Source organism: Macrosteles quadrilineatus, unplaced genomic scaffold (assembly GCF_028750875.1).
Source record: "Macrosteles quadrilineatus isolate MER2022 unplaced genomic scaffold, UCM_ALF_1.0 Scaffold_3__2_contigs__length_128488019, whole genome shotgun sequence".
Classification (NCBI taxonomy): domain Eukaryota; kingdom Metazoa; phylum Arthropoda; class Insecta; order Hemiptera; family Cicadellidae; genus Macrosteles; species Macrosteles quadrilineatus.
This window is the reverse complement of record NW_026542596.1, coordinates 30,190,029-30,208,178: the sequence shown is the minus strand read 5'-3', so window position 1 is coordinate 30,208,178 and position 18,150 is coordinate 30,190,029. Positions and strand designations below refer to the sequence as shown.

Here is an 18,150-nt window from a genome sequence, read left to right as displayed (position 1 = left end):
AATATTTATGTTAAATTTAATGAAACGTTATAGAATCAAACACATTTTGAGTAATATCAGGTTATATAATACACACTTGTATGATCCAGATAAGACAAACATCATCTAGTAATTGTTCACTAAGCATTGTACTGTGAATAGATAAACTATTTAAAAAATACAAATATACGTATTTATTGAATCTTTACTTTTACTTACTACTCTATTGGTTTACCATAAACGCCTGCAACGATGCGCTGCAAACCGCGTGACGTGTAGCTAAATGAACTGTAGTGTAAGTGAGCCGTCTTTATTCCTGAATTAAAAAATAATTCATACGCTTGGCTCATAGGCACTATGATCTGTAGAGTAAGTGAACCTTCCTACTGTATTTTTTAATACGAAGTGACTATTCGCACGTCAAAATGCTCCACAGCCCGTTCCCGTTCCAGTTTTCTGTTACTCTGTTACAGTTCCAGTATCTATACTTCTAACCTTGCTTGTAGGTACCTTGTAGACCTTCTAACCTACATTTATGACAACAGCTAATTTGCAACCAAAAGGTGAGTGAGCGTAGCGAACGAACTTCGACCTGGAGGCGAGTTAGCGTAGCGAACGAGCTCCAACCTAAAGGTGAGTTAGCGTAGCGAACAAACTTTAACCAGGACGTGATTGAGCCATGCGAACGAGATCATCTTGAAAATTAAGAAGTTAAACGGGGCAAAGCCCGCAGGTTACAGCTAGTTATGTATAAACAGGGAACTAGTTATGCATTAGTGCAATAATAGACTAGACATATTTGGCAACGAATTCACCCAACCTTTTTTATTTTTTACATTATGAATTAAGTTTTGATTCCTTTTTCAAATTTTGTTTCGTACCTACACATACCTACCAGTAATATTACGAATAAGGTTAAACAAAATTGTTGCCAATTAAAAAAGTGGCCAAAAGTGTGTTAAAGTAGTAAAGATGTCTTGATGTCATATTAAAAATGGCAAATGGTGGCTGTGAAATAAAACGAATAAAGTCAGTCCTTAAAAATGTGTTTTTTAATATGCTTAGAATGCGTAGAACACAGGAAAACTTGGCGAATTAACAACAGCGAAGTATATGTGATAATATAATTCGATGATTTAACAAACACAAGACCCTAAAACAATAATAAACATAAGAACTGTTGTGATACGCCTCGTCAGCCATTGGTTAAATTCCAATATCGATTTTAATCTTTTGCTATTGGACTGCCTTTTATTCATTGTGAATGGAAAGACTACACTGTATATATATTTAAGTATTTATTTTAAATTTAAATCATGTTTTTTGATTGTCTAAAAATGTAAACAAAGTTCTTTCGCCACTTCCTACGTCTCGGGCCTGTTTTCCTCCCTTCCCATAGTATTTTAGGATTGAAGATACCTTAATCTAATCGTCATAAACAGTTCCCACACTCCGGACTGCTCACCTTTACTACTTCATCACTTTCTACGTCACGGACCTGTTTCCTTCCCTTCCCATAGCATTTAAGGATCGCAGATGCTTCAATCTAATCGTCATAAGCAGTTCCCACACTCCAGACTGCTCGCCTTTACTATTTCCTTCACCACTTCCTGCGTCGAGGACCTGTTTCCATCTCTTCCCATAGAATTTTAAGATTGTATATACCTTAATCTAATCGTCATAAACAGATCCCACACTCCGGACAGCTCGCCTTGACTACTTCCTACTTCCTTCACCACTTCCTGCGTCGCGGACCTGTTTTCCTCTCTTTCCATAGTATTTTTGGATTGCAGATACCTTAATCTAATCGTCATAAACAGTTCCCACACTCCGGACTGCTCGTCTTTATACTTCCTTCATCACTTTCTACGTCGCGGACCTGTTTCCTTCCCTTCCCATAGCATTTAAGGATTGCAGATACCGTAATCTAATCGTCATAAACAGATCCCACACTACACACTGCTACCATTGACTACAATGTATCGAGTAATCTTCAATATAATCTTTGCTCAATAGTAACACTGATGTTTTTCCTTTTGTACTGTATTTTTAATTTGCTAGTATACTGTGGACAGACAACTTACAAGTTTTTGTTTACTTTTTCCTTGTTATTTATTTCAGCCAAGATGGTTACTTAGCAACCCATAAGACTAATGTTAAAAAAATGTGACTTTAGACATAGACTAAAGTATGTTTTATCTATGGCTACGCTAACTCGCCTCCAGGTTGAAGTTCGTTCGCTACGCTCACTCACCTTTTGGCTGGTAATTAGCTGTCATAAATTAAAAAAGAATAATAGTGCTGCACCCTGTTGGTACCGGTAATCCTTGTAACTTTTATGCTATTGCACATCACAGAACAGAACCAACTTGTTTAATTGAAACAGCTGTTAAGATCCATTAATTCCTTTTAAATATGAAAAATCATAAGATTAACATGGGGAACTACAGAGCCACTGGAGCGGAGCCCGAAAGGGTTTTTGAGATAAGAATATGCTTTAATGTTAATTGGGAATGTGAGCTATCATCATGCCAAATTTCAGCCCAATCCGTCCAGTAGTTTATGCGTGATTGAGCAACAAACACACACACAAACTCACAAACTTTCAGATTTATAATATTAGTAAGATACATACAAGCAAACATTGCTCGTATTAGAGTATAGGATAAAGATATTTAGGTCCTAACCTACCTGTTTTTATGTTTATCTTGTCTTGTCTTTTGCATGCGTCAATCCATTTGTTTTGTAATCCAGATTCTTTCGGGAACCGATGAAACTTTACTTTAGAGCAACTACTTTTCTTGTTTGAATTACCACACCCAAAAACAGCGCAAAACGGCATTCCAAGCTAATAATAACTAACTTACTTTGTTGAGAATTCGTCGGTGGACATACAGCTCAACTGGCTCAACGCTCAGCTCTAGCTCAACAACAACAACTGAACTGAACTGACTGAATAACAGTAACGAACAAACGAACGAACTAACTAGAGTGTACTGTGTAGCACTGTAGCAGCTAGCGCTAGCAGCATCAGCTGAGCCTCGCATACTACGTCACATTTTGGCTGATTGGAGGGGGCGGGGGATGCGTGTGTACACCAGGACTACGACTACAGTATGTTTGTAGTCCTGCGTGTACACAGTACACAGACACACATTCTTTTTGCCTTGCAAACTTACAGTACGGGGGCCCTCTTTTTGGAATGGTTGACTGTTGAGTTAAGTCAAAGGTTGAGTGTTGAGTCACTCACTTTCCAATCGTTCTGTATTTTTCAAACGATTGACACTATTGACAGTTAGTTGACTTATCCAACGCCTTGGACGTGTTTGTGGCATGGTAGGACCATTGACTAAATTGAAATCTATTCGTTAAAATTTGTATGTATGCATATATATCTATTGTGGATATATACATATATATTTATACGAAACAGGTTGTGTATTTGGGTACCCTACTTATGTTTTTTTTTTTTTTTTTTTTTTTTTTTTTAAGAGGTTGGCGGCCTCTTTTAACCTTGCATTTGCCCGTCCACATAGACTAAGCGCCCGTGCGTGGATCGTTAACAGCAAAGCAAGGAGTGAGCCGGTACAGTACAAAGGTGAACTGTACTGATAAAATGTTATCGGCAGTGACCAGGATCCGAACCCATGACATCGCTTAGTCCGCGACCACAGACAATATAATACTGGTTTATTCCATTGTCTGTGCCGCGACGCTACCGACTGAGCCACCGACCCACCGACTCACTAAATTAATGGTATGTGGTATATAGGCCTATATATATATATATATATATATATATATATATATATATACTGTATATTTAAACATGTGTGATGGTGTGTGTGTGTGTGTTTATGTGTGTCCGTAAACGTGATAACTTGAGTAATTTTTGTCTAATGTTTTAGAAATTTGGTTTAAAGTTGTAAGGCGGGATAAACTTGAATTAGTTCGCGAACCAACATGATCGGACCATGGGAACGGGGTTTTACGGGGGTTTTTATGAGATAAAAATTGGGTTTTATTATTTTTGACCCTAAAAACAAAAAAATTCCTAATTTCTTTCCAGACTATTAAAGAGCTTAAAAACAAATAATTTAGTCTATCAAAGTGTTTTGTACGGTTATTGGTAATGGAGAAAATAAAAAAAAAATGTAAATTCATATTTCCTTTGTTCTTAAGGAAAATGTTGTAGTTTGCTTGTTTATGGATATGTTTTTCAAACTTGGCGAATCTTTATTTAGTACTAAGCTATTATTATTTTACTAAAACACACTTTATTAGTTTCCTTTTTGTAGCAGCAAACCTAGGAACTCGTTAAACCTAATATTATTTAAATAGATTTCATTGAAACCATTGACTATATTATATAGTCAATGTTGAAACCCAATTCAGACAAATAGAAATTCGCTTAGTCGGCAGGTTTGCTGCGACAGATGTTTTACAATTTAGCAGCTAATCCATCTATATAAATAAAATTAGAGTTTTCCCTGTACATTGCGGAGAATCATATATGTTTCGGTTATTTTTTTCATTTAATACGATAGGAAACTAGGAAAGCCGAAACGTGTGTTATCTTAATTTCTGTCCGTCTGTAACACTCAAGATGGCACTTACGCTCTCTTCTCCGGGAAAACGACAAAACAGATTATGATTAAACTATTTCGATGTATTCTCTACATGCATGAGAAGGTTTTTAATTACTTGAAACGTGTCTACGTGTCTGTTGGTAATAAAATAACGGACACTCAAAAACCCAGTTTTGTGTGGTATTAGACTCATTTCGTATTAAGTTTTACCATACAAGTACTGACTGAACTTTGTACTGTTTGTAGACAGAAGTGTTACCTAACAACCGGCAACAACAGTTAGTTCCGAAGTTCCTGGTTGGTTGGGGGAAGTATTGTTAGGGCGCTGCTTGGGGGTTGGCGACGCCGACGCTGCCTTCTACATCAGTCTCGTCGTATTCGTTGTCACGTCTCGGCGCTCTTCACCGCCTCCTAGGTCTAGCATTGTTGTCGCGATGTGTACGCTGTTAGTGCTTCTTCTCTTTTTAACCTTCGTAAACGGTAAATGTTTTGTTTATAATAACTATTCTATGCTGTAGTTTTAAGTGATTTTATTTAATTGTTTGATTTTATTTTTTTTATTGTTTGACTATATATTTTGTAACATGAAAAGATGTTAAATAAAGGAATGTAGGATTTTTTAAAGAATTGAAAGTGTTTGTAAGTATTAGATTTTATGTCATCTTTCAAAGACATGGCTACACACGCGGTTCTATAAAACAGTTACACTTTTTAGCTCTCCCCCACTAAATACAAACAATTTATTATAAAATGTTAATTCAGCCACTAAAATGTCTAATGCATGGCGTGTATGTTGAATATGACTAAGGACTTTAACTGTAAGGAATTATTTTTAGTAATTTAATTTGTGATTAATTTTAAGTATTTTCATATTCAGAATAATAGATTCTCCGGTATAAGTAAATTATTAGCAAGGCAATTAAAGCAAACAGATGACATTTGGTATAGTATTGCTTTAGTTGAAAGTGTAAAAATTTGTCTGTTTCTGCTCCGATTTTCATTGTGATCAATAACCGTAAGATATCATCAACCATTAACCATCATCGTTAATACATAAATTGTGTCATGATATGATATAAAGAATGAGCGAATGATACTACTTTTATCCATAAATATTTTATCCTCCTGCGGACAATAAAAAATGAAAGTGCTTAATAATTCCATCTATGAGAGGAGTCATCTTTTTCTAAGCCTGTATTTCCAAGCCTGTTCTATGTGGAGTATTTGCTGCTGCGTATCTACTTCTTGTCTTGGACCCCTGCCGCAGCAAACCTACAGGAATACGCGAATTTCCATGATCAATATTAAGTCTTATTTCACTACTTGGAGTTGTTGATGATACTGTACTACAATCAGTAGACTATCTGCCGTAACAGCATTCAACAAGTGTCCCGTTGTAACGAATATACAAGGGTATTGCCAACTCATTTACGAATGTTTAGAAATCATTCAATTTAAAACGACCCTTAGAATGCTTTAACTACAGTACTCAACTTGCAATTTTAAGCTACGCATGTTTACGAAGTTAATTCAGATTTGTTTGGATATGTAATTGATGTTATAAATTGTAAGAATGAATTACTTACGTCAAGTAGCTCAATACTGTATGGTGAATTTCAGTCAGAACATGTTTTAACACATTCTTACAATAATATCTACATCTCAGGGGCTTAAGAATCAATTTAAATAAAGTTGTTATAAAAATACGTTATAAGTTATCTCTGGGTTAGGAGTACTGTACAGTAACATAAACACATTTATAAAATTACATTTACAGTTAGTTCCAGTGCCGTACAAAAAATGCATCTTAAACAAATGATTATATATTACTAGGGGAAACCCGTCGAAATCGACGGTTACTTTCAAGGCTTACGTTAATTCATCTAACTGCGATGAATTGGGTGAAATATACATATTTTGAGCATTTAACATTGTTCAAAGAGTAAGTGTAAAAACAATAACAATATTGCGTTAGTTGCCAAATTTGGTTGTTCATTCAATGATTAAAATATTTCCTATCCTGTACGTCATCGGAGTTATTATTAGTATGTTATATGGTATCTCTTCCTTTGGTAGAACCTTTAAATAGGTAGTATTTAAATCGTATTGGTGGATCTTTTGTAGCTAAACACTTCTGTGATTTCATCAGTGTTTGAGAAAAAATATATGTTTGTTGAGAAGACACGTTCTAACTTCAAAGGGAGGTATATCCGTTACAGTGTAAGTTTGATTTTCCTTCGTCACGTCGCGTCAGTTCATATCGTACTTCTGTGCCAATGAATGAACCCTCTAGCATAGTTTTGAGAAATTGACTGTGGGGTTACTGATAAAGCTGGAATTCCTTGACATGGGGGATGTCAGTTAGTTGTCTCGGCTCGGCCTTATCAATAACATAAAGTTGTCAATATAATCTCTCTACGGAATGTTAGGTGTAGTGGAATACATGAAGTAAAGTTGGCTTTTATTCTTGAACTGTTAGGGGCCTCCTAGTTCATATGATCTTGGCGGCTTCATTGGCAATAAATAATGCAAATGACATAGCAATTGAACATTTCCAAAAAGCAAAAATACTGTAAAATGGCTGTTAAGTATATATTGACGTTTACATATTGTTAATATGTACAATAAATATGTATATGTATGTTAACAATATGTACATATTGTTACATATTGTTGTTGTATATGATAAATACTTTAATCCTTTAATACGTTTTTTTATGGCGACCATTCATAGTAGGTAAGCCAAGTATGAATGGAGATGAGTGTAGGAAGAGTGGCGCGATCTTGAAGTCTTGTTAGTTACTAAGGCCGACATTCCTTAGATACAGCTGTTAATTAATAGCCCATACAGCGAATGGCAACCAAGGGATCTACAGTTTATAGTTGAATTGGAACCAAATGTTTTTTGCATTAGTATTTATGGATTGGTATAATTATCAGGATAGCACTGCGGGTAGTCGTAGTACTCACTCGTGCGGACGTTAATCCACACCAGGGAGTATCGCATCCACAGTGCATTCCTATAAATATCCACAATTCGTGACCTCCTAGTAGCTAGATTACAGGACGACGCCACCCGTCCCAGTCAAAGGATTATGTGATCTAGTTTAAAAGGAATATGACCTTTCTGTCATGACAGTAGCTGCTTAAATAGTATTTTCTCTTTGTACCATATTTTACAGCCAAAATGTCGTGTTATTTTCAATAATGTTACTAATTCAGTGCGCCAAAGTCCGTAAAATAGGCCGGTGCAAATTATTTGTCAAGATAGGTACCATTTTAGGCAATGTTTCTAAGTTTGGATTTTATTAGACACAATAAGAGCAGATATTTCTACATAAATATTTGATATTTTGTAGAATAATATGATAAAATGTAGGCAAAAGTGGCGAAAAAGGCACATACCAACCCGTACAATAGATATAAGATAGTTCAATAAGATATAATTTAAGAATTGCTGTGATAAAAGGATTTTCCACTGATTTCGTAATGGAACGTTATATTGCAAAATATGGCATGATAAAGAAGAAAATCAATTTTAAAATCAGAAAATAACATTGCAAATACTTATTTGGTAGAATTCAACTCCCAATAAATATGTGTTGTTTGAAATACAATTTAAAAATGAACAGCTGTTTCATTAAAAAGTATTATTCTCATGGCCAAAATGTAAACAACTCTGTGGAGGGATCTTTAAAGGCTTCTGGGGCTGAGTCCTAAGGGATTTTGCTTAGTTTTTCTTTTCATAACTCATCTACAGACCAAGACCTTTCTTTGGACACCTCTACCAAGTTTCTACGCCCAACCGTTCTCTCAAATTAGTGGGGACAAAGTTTCCAATCAAATATTTAGATTCCCCCATGTTAATCTTATGGGAGAAACCCCAACTTTGATGGCCTGTGGGGCAAAGCCCGAGGATTTTTACTACATGAATTGGTGAAAGGGGGTGTCTACACAAAAAATATTTTATTTTGACACGTCGTTTGTAAAAATCCGTCCATTATTAACGGAGGAGTAGTGTTTTCAAGAAATCGCCTTCACGTATTATATATAAGGATTACGGCTATATGCTGATCTACAGTGTACTAGAACAAAATTATTTTTCTGTTCATAATCGTGGATGGGACAAGCTGTTTTCTGTAAAGACGTCCTAGCCTAAGTATGATGAATATTTCACACCATCGTAATAAACACATCAAAGTATTCAAATTTGAAAGTTGGTCGAATTTAATCGTCATTTCATCGTCTATCATTTGCATATTCATAAATTAGCTGGGTACCTACACTTTTACCAACTATATCAATTTACTTTAATTACTTTTAAATCGATTTGCTTTTTTCAAGGGTCTAAGAAAAGGCTAAAGTTGTCAGGGTTTTAAATTACATTAAATTATACATCAACTGAGTTGATTGTTAAAATCGGTTTTATAATATAGTAACATGTCAATAGCTCCTATACAACAGAGTGTATCATAAATAACAGATGTCATTATTTTTTATGAACCGTTAGGTTAGAGTATTTATAAGTTTCTTGTAAAAGTTTCATTCAAAATTGTTCACAAACCAGTTAAATGTACACCCTTGAATCACTTTGCGCAGATTGTCTCAAAATTCAATTAACTAAACGCGGAAGTCAAAGGACATTTGTTATCCTGGTTAGAGAGGAGAGTTAATTTTAAGGACGATTTGCGTCCTTTCAGATATCACAAGATGGAGGACTTCCGCATTCCATTGAGAAGATCCTTACATTCGTCTTCAGGCTGACACTCCCCCCTACACCTACGATCACAGTTATTCTAAAATTAGTTGATAGATTTATCGCATTGTTGGTTATTTGTCGTGACACGCCACATACCGATTGAAATATCAAATGCATGTAAAGAGCTACTTTGTTTTCATCGATATTTTTCACTGCTATATGCTTAGTAGTTTTTGTTGCCTATCATAAACGAATTTATCGTTGAAAAATAAAAACTACGGGAATTTTGCAGTGACTCCAAAGTTTCTCTTTTAATTTTAAAAGGAGTTGTCTTTGTATTGGTATATTTTGGTAGACTCTAATAACCGTTATTCGCTAGTGGAACAACATTTTCTTTTTTTACTAAGGCCGAAAGTGGCATTTTCTGGCGCACTTTAAAGTTTCAGGAAATCATATTTCATTATGCGAAATTTATTTTCACGTACGAGGTGAAGCAGAGGACGGATATAATGGAGCAAGTGTCAGAAAATAACTTTTGGTACGAGTTACGATTGATTCTTTTAATCAAGACGCAAAAATACACATATACAGATTAATAATATACTTTACAACGTTTATGGTTTCGTGATTAAGGGTGTTTTAGTTAAATCTATATATTAATAGACAAGCATGTTTCTTTAAAACCTTTTTTATCAGCTCGTGTACATCACAGGGAGAATCTACACATGGTGTTAGAAATATATTTTCCTGTAGATGTGCAGAATCCCTATATACATTGAAATAAACTCAAAAATAAGCACAAAAAGGAATATAATTTTTTTATTTGTTTTTGGAACAAATGGAAGAAATTCCATATACATACAGTACTGGTGAGGAGATTATGTTCAGCAGAGTGTAGTTTTGTAAGGTCTTCCTTCTCCTTTCGCACTTACAACGGAATTTAATTGTTAAAAGTTCAAGGTATCTGGGAAATATTGTAAAGAAAAATCATGATTTTATACAAACTTGTTTAAATACAGCTGTTACACTCCATGTCGCACACATTTCGCAACAAATTAAATCTTATATCAGTATCGGGAAACCCAACTCATACATTTTAGCGAATTTCTCCATAACTATTACCGTAGGTGGCTCGGTGAAACATAGGTGGGGGATATTTATAGATAAATAGCTCTTAATTATAGGCATATTAATTGGTTTTAGTGCCTAAAACCAATTACACTGTGTGGGACCTTGTTAACACACGTATAATCGTACTACTCCAAGCAAGATTTCTCTTGACCATCTGTTATTGGGCTATGGACGCTTTATATCAACTAGTGTACGTTCTCGAAATCAAGAAATTGCAAAGAAGTACCGGAGTTATTTATAAACAAATAACTTGTTTAAAAACTAATAACAGCCATGATTTCTGATGATTTTAAAAGAGTCTACTAAAAGATTGTTAACTAATGGAAATACTCACAATTTACATAACAGTCCTATTTCAGTTAAAAGGGTTGATTTTTAACTATCAAACTGCCCATGGACGGGAAAAAGGTAAACTATAATTGTGAATTTTCTCATGATCCATGGAGACCAATTATTAATATTTAATTTCTAACAACAGCTGGAGTTTCAAAACAATGTTTGTTTCTCATGTTAATCTTATGGAGAAATACGAAACTTTAAAGGGCCCCAGGGCCTCACATTTTCTAATTATTTACCTAAAAAGAAAGTTTCCTGCACAACTTCACGTTAAGCTCTTTCCAATGACACCAAAAACATGTCAATCGGTTCAGTAGTTTCGGAGGAGTAATTGTCACAAAAATCTTGCTTGCGTATTAAATGAGTATAGATATGTCGACTGGATCGTAGCAAGTTTGGACCGCTCCTTAAAAAAACGCAAATATTATGTCAATTTTAAAATTGGCATTGATAACAGGAAGTACGAAGTATGATACAGTACATGTAACATACACGTTGCCACGCCCTTCCCTTGAGGGACGCCTAACATGCGTGCGTTTTATGTTTGCCATGGCACACGCGGATCAACCCTTAATGAGTGACTTTAATAACCTCTTCGGTTTATTAGGCCATAAGCACATGACATGCGGGAAACAAAAGGTTTGACATAAATTACAGTATGAAATAATGCATTATGCACTAGGGTTTGTCGACTAAACCACAAGAGGGTTGTAAATTGCAAGGGTGAAATATTTTGAAAATACAAATCAAATTTGTTTTGTTTGAACATGTAATGTTGAAATGCAATTGAACATTTTTTATACTTAAATGTTTACAATGATATCCTATTTGAATTAAATATTGTCTTATTGATTCATATTGACCTTTTCTACCCTAGAATACAAAAGTCAATGCTGCTATGTTGTTTCAATTTATAAATCCTAATAAAATGTTTTGTGTTAATCCAAATTCTAAATCGTTGTCAATCATAGCCATTGGTTTAACCTCTCTTGAAAATTGTAATTAATCGTGCGTTTGATCTCGTTTGATAGTGGTCAAAGACTGGTCTGTCAGTGGTGTTGACGTCTCATCTGTACCTCTTGTGTAAGGTTGGCCTACGGCACTAAGCTATCTTTGCCCATAGTGTTTAGTGTACGTTAGATTCGATTGTTCACATGTTTGGTTGACATCTGTTTTGTGTACCTTGTGCTTGTATGTAGCCAGTGGTAATCTTCAGAAGGTCACCCCAGTGAGATGTAGTGGAATTGTAGTGTTTAGAATTTAACGTAGGCTATTGTGTATGCAATATTGTAACACTCAAGGATTGCTTGATCGAAATGTGTTTCTTGTGTCGTGTACAACAATCTGTATTCTCTTTAAGCTACAGTTCAAAAGCTTGAACATCCTACCATTGACCTCCGTAGCTTTAAAATTATAACAACATGTCGACAGCAAAGTCTGAAATTCGGACTGGGATTCCTAATCGTTAAGATGAAAGTCCCGATTAAAATACACAATCCCAATAATATTGATATTACACCATGGTGCAACGCAGAATTATTTCGGGACCATTCTAAATTATGAAGCACCTTTGACTTTTTAAAAAGCTTGGTTAAAGTATTTTAAGTTTAATTTCACAAATAGTATTCATGAGATTAACAAGTCTACAATATATCAAAAATCTAATATTTTTAAATTTTAAACGTAATTTTTGAGTTACAGTACCAGTAACCATGACAACGGCATGTAAACCTACCCATCTCCTTCGCACATTGTTTATTGCAATTATTTATTACTGAACAGAGACGCAGCAAAACTGTGAGGTTTACAAAGGCGCTATCTGAAAAAATATGTCAAAATTTATTTATGAGCTGCTGTCAAAGGTGAAATGTCTGTTAACATTGAGTTCCAGATGCGGGTCTAGTGAAGTCTGTTGTGAAGGGAGAGTAATATGAAAACTATCATTAAATAATAAAATCGAACTAAAATTCGTTCCGAGGATTATCGGCGATGCCGGGGAGCAAAGTATAAATGATTAACAGTTGATTAAGGACTCTACTAGATAGAATACTTACTCCATATAGGGGGAGAAAGTAAAAGTAAACGGCAAATGTTGACATTAAAGCAAAATGTTTAATTCCTGTGTTTCCGATTGTTAACAAACTAATTAATTACTAATTCATTGTTGTATTTCCTGCAAGGTTTTATTAATAAATGTATTCACCCTGTATACCACTTGTAGGGGCAGTCAAGATCTGCCTCCAGGCGGGGTCTGGATCAATGCAGCTCTCTATTACATGGGAATTCAATTTGCGTTAGCTTTTAATCAATCTTAAAATGGCCCGGTCCTTCTCCCTACGTATATTTTTCGACACTCGCAAGTCCTAAAAGCAAAGTTGCATTCCGTATTGCGTTACAAGTTTAGAGGTAGATTTTACAAACAATAAGTAAGTTTGTAAATGTACTGATAACATACATTACTTCGATTGGTATAATTTGAAATAATGGTTTGAAAAAGTATTAGTCAAGAATTTGTTAAAATAAATACGAGAGAGAGGTTTTGAAAGAAAATATTGATTGGTCTTCATACCATAAAATTTCAAATTATTAAAAAAATACTTCACTGTTTGCATTTACACTATTTATGTTTACCCGGTTACATGAATTATTAAAAATTAATTATACTTGTCCAAAACATTAGTCAACACAGGTTCGCGATAGTATTTCGACGAATGCATCTTAATTTAAAAAGCATGAACACGCTAAGCATCCTAAATGAAAATCACCAATCTACATACAACTCTAAAATGATCAGAGACTGTCGCATTATCTAATAGCATTGCCGTAGCGTTACGGTCCAAATGGAGTAGCCATTTGTAAAAGAGTGGACAAATGGCTAACCACTTTTGTCCCAATACTTCATTCTGTTAACACTGCTAAAACAGTGATCGTTTTTGTAGTTTTGACTTGCATGGCGTGGCCTGTTCAGGCCAATATAGTCGAATTGTGTACAAAAACCAATTATTTGGAAATGTAGCAATTGCGTTGATCGTCATGGCTCATCTTTATAAGCCTTTAAAAAAGTGGCCCAAACGATTTTGATGAAAATTTATTATGTTATAGTCCTTTAGATTCTGAACAAAATTGTACATTCCCATTTCCGTAAAATTGCTGTTCAAAAGTTCCCATAAAATTACAAAAAGTTGGATTTTGGAAAAACCCCTATTTTGATTAAAACGAATGTGTTGTGGTCCTTTTAATTCTAAACAAAATAATGGAACCCCAATTACTGTAACAATTACGGTTCAAAAGTTACTGTAACTTTTGTGATTTTTTTCTACAAAATTAACATAGTTACTCCCACCGCTTACCCATGATAGAGGTTGTTGACAAGCTTATGGGAGATAGTATGTGTCAGATTGCTGATACCGCTTTTCTTACTTTACCATCATTGAACAAGTTTTGTTATTTGTATAGAAACGATAGAAACTGTCTGAACCCTGGTCTAAATCCAGACCACCTCGTCGATTTTCATATCCCATACCAAACCCAAGGCTATTAAAAAGAAAAAGAGGTTGCCTCAGTCGCGCGTATGACGTCACCCGCCGACCCAGATCTGTTTACAAATAAATAAATGAAAAACAAACAACAATAACAAAGTACTTGTCAGGTGACAGCTGTGTGAATTAAAAGCAGCACCGTCCGGGTCGGCGGGTGACGTCATACGCGCGACTGAGGCAACCTCTTTTTCTTTTTAATAGCCTTGTACCAAACCTAGCCTAAACATATCCAGTGACAGCTAGAAATATTATCTTTATCCAAACAGCTGTTCGTTACTTCATAGATGTCGTATTCTCCCAACAGATGAGTATTTCATAAACTATTATATGGTAAACATTAAAAGAAAACTTGACAAAAATCGAGAACCAACCCCGGGGATCGGACCAGACCCCCGAATCTTATTAATTGAATTATTCAAACTGTATAATTATTTGTTGTAGATGTTCGAGGTCTACGCGACGTGAGTCTACAACTGTTACCCCCGGTGGTAGAGAGAGGCAATTCTGTAGAACTGCTATGTCGTTATGACCTCCAAGGGGATCCACTTTACACCATCAAGTTCTACAGAGGCACATACGAGTTCTACAGATACACGCCGAACGATCATCCGCCCATCAAGACTTTCCTGTTCAAAGGACTTGACGTTGACGTAGGTGTAAATATTTTAACTGATCCCATAATAGTTTGCGTGATTAGAATATGAGTTTACATCGTTGCTTGAATTTTGTAGGACACGATGAATTAACCAGAAAAAATATATTTACACTAACAATATTTTATTACAAACTCCATTATACGGATGGGTGCGGGGGTTCTGGTTTTTAATTTAAATTATATATTCCATCCCCCAGTCTATGAATTTCCTGGAGTCTATGTCTTTATAATCCTCAAGCTCGCAAAAATGTTCAAACTTTTTAACGGTGCCAACTTTTGGTGGGGAGGTGGTAATCTTACTATTTATCATTGACTCGGCGGTCTCTTAAGTATCTATGTAGAATTTAAGAGTTTCTCTTGAATAGTGATATTTTTTTAACATGGACTAGTTTTTTTTCAGCTTTCATCCAGCCAAGGCAGGCCAAGTAGTGTGGTTGTCCAGAATGTTGGCTACAATTTGGCGGGAAACGTCAGCTGTGAAGTGTCCACGGATACTTCTTTTTCCACCATGATGTCTACAAAATATCTCACTGTCGTAGGTAAGGTTTTATAAAAATTATTGGTAGTATTTAGTTCGTCTATAGTAAATACTCGCTCTCAAAACGATGAATTTCGTTGAACGAGTTCGTTTACTTACTTCAACCTAATTGACGTAAAGTGACTCTTTATTTTACTATCAGAGTACTCGTCCTTCGACCGGGGTTGGCGTATAGGTATAAAATTCTTAATGCAGTTATACTCGTGCCTTGCGTTTGCAATAGGAGAGGACATGGTTTAAGAAAATTTGGTTCTTTTAACTTACGGTATACTATAGTGTAGCACATATACAAATGTGAACCCAATCCGACCAGTTGTTAATGCGTGATTGAACTTCAAACAAACAAACAAACTCACCACAAACTTTCACATTTATAATATTAGTATGAATAACTTTTTAAATACAGGTCCTAGTGATAAAATATACTACTTTGGTATCCATATTACCAAGAATTATTCAGAATTTGTTGGATTTTTGTGTGTAGCAAATCGACCCCTAAGTATTTATTTTTGTAGGCATATTGGGTATCTATTTGGAGCTCTACTAGTAGACATGCCTTTTGCTAGTTTGGATGATATCCCATGAAGATTTTGTGTTTTGATAGGATTTTTTGTTTTCATAGTATATTTTATTGAAGTTTTAGTGAAGAAGAAAATTATGTCATATTTTGTGTTTTCATAGTATGTTTCATTAGTATTTGTATTTTTTCTAAGATGCCTGGAAGAGATCACGCACGCAATGAAATTAATATTGATATGATAAAAAATAACCGTTTTCACCCTTATCAATTTCCTTTAGCCTTGGAAAATCCAGTAAATTCCCCTCTTTTTGAACTTAGACTAATGAATGAAGGATGTAGTTTTTGTGATGCTTTATATTTTAGACTTGTTCACATTTTTATGCATGATTTCATATTGTATTGGAATAACTAATTACAAAGCTATATTCAGGGTTTGCTTTAAAAATTACAATACATTGATAAGTAATTTATTTTTACGTAAAAAATGATAATTTTCAACTGAACTCAGAGCAGTAGAAATGTTTAAACTAATTAAATTATCACGAATTTGAAGTCTTCTAGTAAACCATTAAATACAAAAAAATACTACAAACGGGATTTTAAAAACCATTTCCATATTCTAAAAATTTAGAACCACTAATATGTTGATCAGATTGTTCATGTAACAAATTGTCCAAACGTAGATATAAAGATCACACGTTTACACAGAATAACTAAGAGCTCTTTAATTCATTTCACCCCCAGGAACTCGTGAAAAATAGACAAAGGGGTTAGCGATATAACGCGTGTTTAAGGCAGTCTGATGTCTTAATTGGGAGCATTGTTGAGAACCCACCACAATGGCTGCTCCACTCGACGTCTTTCTTGTCTTGCATTCGTTTTGTTTAAACTAACTACCTAAACCAAACTTCCTCGGGGATCATACACGCCTCTGAAAGGCCAAGAACGCCGCACGAAACGTCTGTTAGTTAGATTGTTGTATCATTGTTTTTTTCCTTTTGTGGTGTTTGTTTCATTTTTTGCCATCGGTTTTAGACCGAAATGGGTTTTGGCCCAAGGTACGAAATATACTATTACATTTAGCTTCTTTAGAATGAGATTTACTTACTTTGAGATCACCGTGTTCAATTGAAATTTACATATAACCATGATATAACTTACCCACAATATGCTTCCTGAAGTTTCCAGAAGTTATAACCATTCTTGAGCTTGTCTTGTAGCTCATCTTCCATTGTACACACATCAATTGGACGACTCAGTTTGTAAGTGGGTTGGTCGATTGCATAGCTTAAAACTAGCACAGAAAAACAATGTGATGTGATGAGGTTGAAACGGCACTTCTATTTTGACACATGCTCCTACGATTACTTAGCCTACTGCTCTGGACTTAGTAGTATATGTTTCTGCGCCGCGGTTGTACTAGATACCTAGCATGCAGCGTTAACTTAATGGAGTGTTTTTATTGTAGAGTTGCCTAAGAAGCCACCGGATATTCACATAGACTCTTCACCAAGGTCTGGAGGGGTGTGGGAAGCTGGCGACATTCTGAACGCCACTTGCACGTCAGCACCTGCCAGGCCGACGCCATCACTATTCTGGTTCATCAACGACGAACCGGTGAGCTTTCATCATACCTTGAAGTATTTTACTCTTCTGCTCATCAAAGCACTTGGAAATTCCACTAGTACATAACAAACACATTGGCTTTTAACTGGTCCATGACAGCAGCAACTTTCTTCACATCTTCCCAGCTCCTTCCTATCCTAGACTCATACATATCAACATTGTGCTTCCAACTTTGACTTACTTGACTTAGTTCATTTAACACTCATTGGAGTATAGGGCTACAACAAATGTATTCCTCTGGTTCCTATCAGTGACTATTCAATTCTCCCCAGTGCCTTTCTGTCAGTCTACGATCCCCTCTTCCTACAATTCGCTTTCAACTTTCCTTTGGTCTAATCACGTCTAATTCACCTCTCAACTTGAGGGGTCAAAAATGAATCATGGGACCAGGGTATGGTTTCCTCATTCGCTTTCAACTTTCCTTTGGTCTAATCACGTCTAATTCACCTCTCAACTTGAGGGGTCAAAAATGAATCATGGGACCAGGGTATGGTTTCCTCATTCGCTTTCAACTTTCCTTTGGTCTAATTCACCTCTC

The 18,150-nt window shown here is 35.4% G+C and overlaps 1 protein-coding gene across 1 annotated transcript; it reads left to right on the top strand.

The window, feature by feature from the left end:
* Positions 1 to 12,446: 12,446 nt before the first annotated feature.
* Positions 12,447 to 17,989, top strand: LOC128989072 (uncharacterized). Its single transcript, XM_054410929.1, has 5 exons — positions 12,447 to 12,459; positions 14,715 to 14,923; positions 15,329 to 15,467; positions 17,455 to 17,603; positions 17,885 to 17,989. Exons 1-5 carry the CDS (start codon positions 12,447 to 12,449, stop codon positions 17,987 to 17,989), a joined length of 615 nt encoding a protein of 204 aa, XP_054266904.1.
* The last annotated feature ends 161 nt before the right edge of the window (positions 17,990 to 18,150 follow it).